The following is a 9,262-nucleotide window of genomic DNA, read 5'->3' as shown; positions in this document are numbered from 1 at the left end:
CTGTTGTTATTTAAAATGTATATGTATACATATATAGAACATATATAGAACATACAGTATCCATGTAAACTGAATCTATTCTATTCAGATTTTGTACAGATATATATTGACTTAGAGGAAGGATCCTAATTATCATGTTGATCCCCGGACATTTCTTTAGCACCACCATTAGGTTGACGTTTGTGGTTTTGAGTGAAATATCTCAACAATTGTTGGAAGGATTCCTATGAAATTTTGTACATACATTCATATCTCATCATTCTTCCAGATGAATTATAATAACTTTAGTAATCCCTTGACTTTTCATTTAGCACTATCATTAATTCAGAATATTAATTCATGCTGTGTTTAGTGCTAATTGGTATTGGGGGATATAGAGTTTATAAAGCATATCTTCCCATGTCCAGAAACAACTTCCCTCACAAGACAGCATCTGTTGTAGCCAATACTTTATCTCATATGAAAAGAGCTGTACAATGCTCGTAAACCCCGGCGACTCATATGCTTGGAAATGATGGATTAAGGATACAGATTAAATATGACTCATATACAAGCATGTCGTGTGTTAAGGTTGACAAGGTCAAACTAATGGGTCTACACGGATGAGGCACATGTCTGATAAAAGACTCTGCGGGCAAATGTTAACACTGGAAACTGACACAGATAACTAAAATATTAGTACTGGGACCTGGTGATTTTAATGTAGTGCCACAGTGCATTGCCTTGTCAGCAAGAATATGTATCAGCAAATAAACACTGGCTTCTTATCTACTGTAATTCAGATGACCAATGAATAAATGTCCCGAGAAAACTGAGGTGATATTAGTTGGGTAATTGTCTGAAAGACTCACTGTGACCCCACAGTGGAGGTTACAGTAAATGGTGTTGTTGTGGGAAATATGCTGCCTCTCTGCTGGGATGTCTGCCTGACAGATTACTCAATGACTGATAGGACTTTGTGGGATTACTGTACATGAGCCTGTCTGGAGGCTGAAGTGGCCCCACTCTGTGTCTAGAGGGATGTTCCCTGACGGTTGTATCATCTCACTTAAAGTAGTTAGCAAGCATGATGCTATAATGACAATGCCTCAGTGTGTGGCGTTGGCCCCATATTACTGTCCTTTCTTTTTCTTTTTTTAAATAAATGTACAAGTTCTGACAACAAAGTGAACAACCTTTTGTCTGGAATGAAGCTGTGATGATTTTTCCACAGTTAATATCAGTGGTGTAGTGACCTACAGTAAGTGCATGTGTGGTGATGACTGCCTTCTTGGTAAAAAGCCTGCAAAATGACCCAGAATACCACAACATCACATACAGTACTTGGAAACACAAATGGCACATTTGCACTCACTGGACCACTGCCTGAGTAATGTGAGTGATAATTGGCAGCTCCTCTTTGTTTTGCTGGATTATTATTGTCATTATGTTTGACTGCAGTGTTGATGGTTTGAACCTTGACAATGAGTACGTGCTCATTTCTCTCTTATTCGCTTCCTCTGTAAATGACAGTGACGAAGCTTCCTGAACGCCTGCTCTGCAATCATGCCAATACCATATCAACTGGTATTTAAAGCATTCTTATTCTGTGAGCATTGTGCTGTATTTTCCCACTTCAAATGACAGTATCAGGAGCTGTGACCATATGTCAATGATTAAAGTTCCTGAATATAAACATAAAAGCACATAAATATAAGAACAAATAGCATGATGACCATGATAAGCGTGCACTGAACTCCTTAATAGCCTGAAATACATTTATCAAGAGTTCCCCATCGATTTGTCTTACTATTCACTGGTCTGAACCTTCTGCCAGAGGAAATAAACTCTAGTAAAGCTCAGACTTCACTGACAGCCAACTGTGCAAAGATGCCAGCTGGCTGCATCAGCTTGAAACCAATAATGCTGCGAGCCATCTTCATCCTGCAGATACATTCTGTCTGTGGGAGTAAATGTGACTGAAAAATGTGAAAAGTCTTAATCACAGTTGTCCTCCCCAAAGTCCACTTGACCTGTGAGATTTAAAAAACAAGTCTTAACCTGTAAAACCTAAGATTTCTGAGAAGACAACACAGTTGATGTCTGTTTATTTCTACACATACCCTAGGTGTCTAATTGCTATCAGTGGCAAAATACTAATGATCAGTATCCTGCCTTGTGATCCTACTATCTGTGCTGTGTAGGGTGCACAATGTGTAAAATGTGGGGAATCAAGGACTGAATAAAGTAACACTAACCTGGTACTACTAGTGTATTTTACTGTGAATATGAGGCACTATTTGATAGATTTAAAAAAAAAACTTTTTTAGTTTGTGTCTGACTTCAAATGATTTTTTTCTCTACACATTTCATTTTTATGTATAAGAATTAGGGGAAACAATTAATACTATGGCACCATATGACCTCTAAAAATACTGGCATCAGACTTGAAGCATCCACACCCTGCTCGCTATGGGCTAATTGGAGTTCTGGGTCATTTTTAAAGTGCCAAGTTTGTCCTTGAGGGGAGCGGGAGCTGCTCACCCTGGCACGTTAGTGGATTAGACATGAGTGAGTCGGTGACTGTGTTGTGGATTAAAGCTCCAGTCAAGAGCATGAGGCTTCACACTGGCTGCTCTGTGTCTCCAGTGGTACAGTTCAGAGACATCTGAAGATACCAGCTTAAAGATATCATGATACTATACTGCAGAAAGGCTCAGGGACATCTTATTATAAGGTATAATGAGGTATTCAAGGGAATCTGTAGTAGTAGTAGTAGCAGTAGATTGGATACACATGTATATGCAAGAAATGTATTTTAGTTTTTTGGTCAAAAAAAGTGAAATGTCTTAGAGAACAAATCAAAAACATTCTTTTTCCATCTTAAAAAACAGTATAAAACAGTTTATTGAAATTGCAATGATGCTGTAACAGACACAAACTTAGAAAAAAAATCACAATATAAAGTCTGGCTTCACAAACTGAAACAGCTATACTGTCTATAAAGAAAAAACAAACCCTGCAGCATAACACAGTTTAAGTATGGTCATTGGATGTGCAGTCTAACTGATGACTGGATCCTCTTCTAAATCCTCCGACGTTTACAACAGCTAAAGCCCCCTAATAGAGCTGGAGGAGCTGCGGTTGAGCGGCTAAAGCCTGCTCGCTGACGTCAGTTCCATAGCTGTGAAGAGCCCAGAAAGGTGCTATAAGCAGGAGACGGCTTACTGTACACAGCCACAAATCCACAGATGTCTACAACAAATGCAACACGTCATCAATGTAACTCCAGTTACAGAGTTATAATTCAACACACTACACTCTAGTCCTCCCACAGGTGAGGGATAACACACAGATAGAGTCTAATAAAGTGGAGTTGAGTACATATAATACATCACATTACAGTATAGTACATTCTTGGTTTTATTGTACATAGTGAGAGAGTTTCAGACAAGACAGACTGATGAGCTTCAGTATGAGAGAAGAGAACAAAAGTCCAACAAATCAAAGTAAACAGCCACTGAGAAGTGAAAACCCCTGACACATCCTACAGAGAACAACACTGGTAACAACACTGGTTTGAAATGAGAGACCACCTGTGCAGCTGCCAGCAGGTCATACATCAACTTGCTCATCAGTCTTTGTCAGTGGCAGGGTCAGGGGGTGCTGGGGGAAGCGGATCGCCTCGCTGTTGCGGCGCATGTACGCGTGGCCACTGATGGGGTACCACATCTCCGTGAAGGTGAGGTTGGCCACGGTGATGGCGCAGCGGCCCAGCACCTTGAAGCCCGACTTGCGGTAGAAGGGGATGAGGAAGTCCTCGCACATCAGCACCGCCCGGCGCACGTTGGGCAGGCAGCGGAGGTACTGCAGGTAGCGCCACATCAGGATGGGACCTTTGCCCTGCTGCCTGAAGGTGCGGTGGACGGCGAGGACGTGGATGTGGACGGTGGAGCCGCAGGGCTTGTGGAGAGTCAGCGCCTCCTGGAGAAAAGCGGTTAGAAATCACGATTACTGTTCATGCATGTCTGCGTTTGTGTAACTGGAAAGGTGGGGACGTGCAGGATGTCTTACTGTAGTGAGTCTGTCCTGGTCCCAGAGGGAGCCAATGATGAAAGCCACCAGCCGACCCTCCTCAAACCAGCCCATGGACAGCTCCGGACACAGTGTGAGGAAGTGACGCACCTCATCCAGGTGGAGGGGACAATCACCTGACACTGAGATAAATGCTGAGAGAGGAGGAGAGGAGGAGGAGGAGAGGAGAGAGGAGAGAGAGGAGAGAGAGAGGAGAGAGAGGTTGGTCCGTGCGCAATAATGGTATGGCACTACTTTTACGCACACCTGAGACGGCGCAAACCACTCATTAAACATATCAGTGAAGGACAAATATCAATTTAACACCACCTCGTTAAAAGATAAATTAAAGTAAAATCTTTGAAGTGACCAAATTAATTACAGAAGGCAGATCTGCCCGCGCGAGAAATGGTTTTACGCACACTTCACCGTAATTCCTCTTTTCACTCAGAACAGATTTCTGCCCCGATACATAAGCGATACAGATCGATCACTCACCTTCTCTCTCGATTTCAAACACGCTAATGGCATCCTGCGTGTTGAGCGGCCGCACTTCGCTCGCGGGGAGCGTGTGTCTCCTCTGGATGCCAGGCGAAACTGAGGGCGATGACTGCATTGGTTTGATGAAAGGCTGCGCGCCCACTAAGGACATCATACGACTTCACGCTCTTCTCCCTCCAAAAGCACTTAACTCTTCTTCTCTTCTCGCTCTCTCTCTCTCCCTCTGCTCCCGCTCAGCAGGATCGCCTCTGTCGGGCTCCTGCGAGGAGAACAGGACGGTTTGTGTCCGTATTTATAGGGACAGCTGTCTTGGCTGTGATTCACCGGCTGATTTGCATTTGAATATTTGATGTCAGTGAATGAGTGAAGGTCACAACTGTGGTCGGGTAATTTTCTGAACCCTGCAATTAACCGTGCCCATTGTTGCCGTTTGGTTTTTGTCTCTGAAACCAGCTGATAACAAATGCTTTTCTCTGAACCACCTCAGGCCTATTTATAGCAGATTGCGGCGCATGTTAACAGGGAGGCACACTGACCCAGGAGCAGCTGAAGTTTACAAGAGTTTAGTCAAAGTGCCACTAAAATGCAGAGTTAAACTACATTTCAAGTGAGATTAATTAACTGTGGCACAGCTACAGAGTTTTGTCCCATTCATGACTTCCCAATATAAAGAATAAAACAATTAAAACCTGTCTTGTCCCACTCCTAGAACAAGTCTACAATGACACTTACCGGAGGATGCTGAGGTGTGTGTCGGTGAAAGTTTGTGGTCTGACTGGTTGGCCAGCTCTCCTTCTCTGCCTTTGTCTCTCGTGCTCCTTCATTATGAAGTGATTATTACTATGAGTCACATGATGAAGGATTACAGGAGGTTGTTTCCACAACTCGGCGCATTACAAACACTTTATCTCCTGTGTGAGAGAGAGCACAACACATTCCCGTCGCTGCGTGTTCAGAAGAAAGTGACGACGGTTCCTATCCTCCTCAGTGGTCAAGCTGTTCCCTCTCACTACTTCACGGACAAGCAGCAACATCCAAATCATTTGATGATTTTGGTTTAATTAAACATTTAAGATAACAATGATTTTGCGGTGGAAGAAGTACTCAGATCCTTCACGTAATGTAAAAATACTTCATTACAAGTAAAGTTTGAACTACCTGAACTACATTTCCAGTCAAGTACTTTAGTTCATTTGTTCCCAACCTACAGAGTGTTAAGAAGCGCCTTGGCGCTGAAAAAGGGAGGACTCAAAGATGCGGATTCACCAGGGCGTTTATTGTCCAAAGAAAACAAGGAGCCAAAAGGGCTGGGGAAGAACACAAAGAGGCCGCCAAAACAGCGGTGGGTCTGGCGGGGTCTGGGTCCGTGACCAGCGCGGGGCCCGGGGAATAACGCAGGAGAGACCACGTGAGCGACCTGGAGCACAGGGAGAGCACACAGGAGAGACAGGGCGAGGAAACAGCCAGGGACGCAAGGGAGGCACAGCGGTGTGGAAACACGCTGGGGCTGGGGGCTGGGGACGGGGGACGGGGAACGGAGGACGAGGAACGGAGGAGAAGCTGGAGGAGAAGACTGCCAGGAACTTCTGGCAGCATCAGGGGTGCACTGCTATGAAGAACTGGCGAGGGAGGGAAAACAGAGGGCAGGTTAAATAGGGAGAGTGATGAGGGGAAAGTGGAGACAGGTGTGAGAGGCTGCGCAGGTGTGCCTGGTCGTCGCTACTCAGAGAACTCAACCTCCGGCTCCGCCTCCCAGCCTGCAGCAAACGAGAAAAGAACACAAAACAGAAAATAATCCCTGAACCCTCCCCGATGCGGCCCCAGCTGCCGCATCATGACAGTACCCCCCCCCCTCCTTAACGACTGCCTCTCGGCAGTCGCCAATGTCAGCTGGGCAACACCCGTGGTGCGGGCTTGTCCGGATGTGTGGCGTGGAACTCCCTTATTAATGTCGGGTCCAGGATATCAGCGGTGGGAACCCAGCTGCGCTCCTCCGGCCCATACCCCTCCCAGTCCACCAGGTACTGGAAGCCCCGTCCCCTCCGCCGGACATCGAGGAGGCGGTTGATAGTATATGCCGGCGCTCCGTCGATGATCTGCGGAGGGGGCGGAGCGGGGGCCGGAGGTTGCAGTGGGTCGCCGAGGTGGGGCTTGAGCTGGGACACATGGAAGACGGGGTGGACCTTCATGGAGGGGGGAAGGTCCAGCTTGAGGGCCACCGGATTGACCACCTCCAGGATGCGGAAAGGGCCGATGTACCGCGGAGCTAGTTTCCTGGAGGTGGACTGCAGGGGAAGGTTCCTGGTGGACAGCCACACTGACTGTCCAACCTGGTACTGGGGAGCCAGGGTCCGGTGGCGATCAGCGGTCCGACGGTTCTGTTCGGTGGTCCGGAGGAGCGCCTGGCGAGTCCGACGCCAGGTGCGGCGACAGCGGCGGAGGTGATGCTGAACGGACGGGACCGCTATCTCCTCCTCCTGGGCCGGGAACAGTAGGGGCAGGTAACCTAGTGAGGCTTCGAAGGGGGAGAGGCCGGTGGCAGCAGAGGTGTGGGTGTTGTGGGCGTATTCAACCCAGGGAAGCTGCTCCGACCAGGAGGAGGGATCCGCTGCACAGACACACCTGAGCGTGGACTCGAGGTGTTGGTTAGCCCGCTCGGTCTGCCCGTTGGTCTGGGGATGGTAGCCCGAGGAAAGGCTCACTGTGGCTCCCAGCGCCCGGCAGAAGGCCCTCCAGACCCGGGAGGTGAACTGGGGTCCGCGGTCGGAGACAATGTCCAAGGGGATACCATGGAGACGAAACACGTGGGTGACGAAGAGTTGGGCTGTCTCGGAGGCTGAGGGGAGCTTGGGGATTTAGAGAAGCGATCGATGATGGTGTTACCATGGGAGCGGGGCAAACCAGAAATAAAGTCCAAGGCTATGTGAGACCAGGGTCTGGAGGGCACGGGCAGGGGGCGCAGGAGTCCCGCAGGTGGGCGGTGTGAGGCCTTTCCCCGGACACAGAGCGAGCAGGCTGCCACGAAACGCTGAGCATCCTCTTCAATAGTGGGCCACCAGAAGAACCGCCGGAGGAGATGCAGGGTCCGGGAGAGTCCGGGGTGGCAGGACCAGCGGGAGGAGTGAGCCCACTGGAGGACGGCGGAACGGGCTCCCTGGGGAACAAAAGCACGGTTAGGGGGACCGTTACCTGGGTCAGGGTCCGTGCGGAGTCCCTCCTGGATTTGGCTCTGGAGTTCCCAGGTAACGGCCCCGAGCACCCGGAAGGGCGACACGATGGTGGCTGGAGAGGGCGTATCTTCGTCGGGAGAGTGCTGGCGGGACAGCGCATCAGGCTTAGCGTTGCGGGTTCCTGGTCTGAAAGTCAATGTGAAATTAAAACGGGTGAAAAACAGCTGCCAGCGTGCCTGGCGGGAGTTGAGCCGCTTGGCAGACTGGATGTAGGAGAGATTTTTGTGGTCTGTCCAAACTATGAATGGCTGTTCCGCCCCCTCCAGCCAGTGTCGCCACTCCTCCAGTGCCAGCTTCACCGCCAGGAGCTCTCTGTTCCCCACATCATAGTTCCGCTCCGCCGGGGACAGTCGGCGGGAGACGAAGCCGCAGGGATGGAGTTTGCCGTCCTCCTCGGCTCGCTGGGACAGGACGGCCCCCACCCCGGAGACTGAGGCGTCTACCTCTACTATAAACTGTCTAGAGGGATCAGGTTGGGTCAGGATAGAGGCGGTGGAAAATAAAGTTTTTAGTTTAACGAACGCCGCCTCAGCCGGGGGAGTCCAGTGAAAGGGCTTAGCAGGAGAGGTGAGCTGGGTGAGCGGGGAGGCGAGCTGGCTATAGTTCCGGATAAACCTCCGGTAAAAGTTAGCGAAGCCCAGGAAACTGTTGGAGCTTGCGCCGGGTGGAGGGGCGGGGCCACGCCACCACCGCCTTAACCTTCTCGGGGTCGGCCAGGATTTGTCCTGGCCCCACACAGAACCCCAGGAAGCTGACGGTGGTGGAGTGGAAGAGGCACTTCTCAGCTTTTACATACAGCTGATTCTCCAGGAGTCGCTGGAGGACAGAGCGGACATGGACCTGGTGGGCTTCAAGGGTGGGGGAAAACACGAGGATATCGTCAAGGTACACGAAGACGAAGTGATTGAGGAAGTCCCGGAGGACGTCATTAATCAGGTGCTGGAACACCGCGGGCGCGTTGGTTAAGCCGTTTTCCACTCGCCCCCCTCCCGAATTCGGACCAGGTGGTATGCGTTGCGCAGGTCTAGTTTAGTAAATTCAGGAGGGGAAGCGGATACTTATTGTGCACGGTGATGCGGTTCAAACCCCGGTAGTCTATGCATGGCCGAAGAGAGCCGTCCTTCTTCCCCACGAAGAAGAACCCGGCCCCCAGAGGAGAAGAAGAGGGCCGGATGAGACCCGCGGCGAGAGACTCTCGGATATACTGCTCCATTGACTCCCTCTCGGGCCGCGACAAGCTGTACAGCTTGCTGGAGGGGAATGACGCGCCCGGAAGGAGGTCAATGGAGCAATCGTACGGACGGTGAGGGGGGAGTGACGTGGCGCGGTGCTTGCAGAAGACGGGTGCGAGGTCGTGATACTCGGGGGGCACAGAGCTGAGGTCGGGGGAATCCGGAACCGGAGCGGTCACGCCAGGCGCCGGTGGAAGCGCCGACTGTAAACAGACAGCGTGGCACATGGCGCTTCCAGCCCAGCAC

At 49.9% G+C, this 9,262-nt stretch overlaps 1 protein-coding gene across 1 annotated transcript; it reads right to left on the bottom strand.

Moving 5' to 3' along the window:
• Positions 1 to 2,862: 2,862 nt before the first annotated feature.
• Positions 2,863 to 5,927, bottom strand: LOC108898703 (serotonin N-acetyltransferase). The gene is made up of 4 exons (XM_018698698.2): positions 5,287 to 5,927; positions 4,552 to 4,813; positions 4,054 to 4,208; positions 2,863 to 3,963 (listed from the first exon to the last, which is right to left on the bottom strand). The coding sequence occupies exons 2-4, from the start codon at positions 4,706 to 4,708 to the stop codon at positions 3,595 to 3,597; spliced, it is 681 nt and encodes a 226-aa protein (XP_018554214.1). The 5' UTR covers positions 4,709 to 4,813; positions 5,287 to 5,927; the 3' UTR covers positions 2,863 to 3,594.
• Between the last annotated feature and the right edge of the window lie 3,335 nt (positions 5,928 to 9,262).

This window comes from Lates calcarifer, linkage group LG11, assembly GCF_001640805.2.
Source record: "Lates calcarifer isolate ASB-BC8 linkage group LG11, TLL_Latcal_v3, whole genome shotgun sequence".
In the NCBI taxonomy this organism is placed as follows: Eukaryota; Metazoa; Chordata; class Actinopteri; family Centropomidae; genus Lates; species Lates calcarifer.
This window is presented reverse-complemented; position numbering and strand designations above follow the sequence as displayed.

What these genes read in the sequence shown, in the direction of transcription:
- LOC108898703 (XM_018698698.2), bottom strand. Translation starts at nt 4,708, where the DNA reads ATGATGTCCTTAGTGGGCGCGCAGCCTTTCATCAAACCAATGCAGTCA. An exon ending in GTTTGAAATCGAGAGAGAAG is followed by an intron (nt 4,209 to 4,551) that starts GTGAGTGATCGA and finishes CTCCTCTCTCAG; the next exon opens with CATTTATCTCAGTGTCAGGT. An exon ending in ACCAGGACAGACTCACTACA is followed by an intron (nt 3,964 to 4,053) that starts GTAAGACATCCT and finishes GCTTTTCTCCAG; the next exon opens with GAGGCGCTGACTCTCCACAA.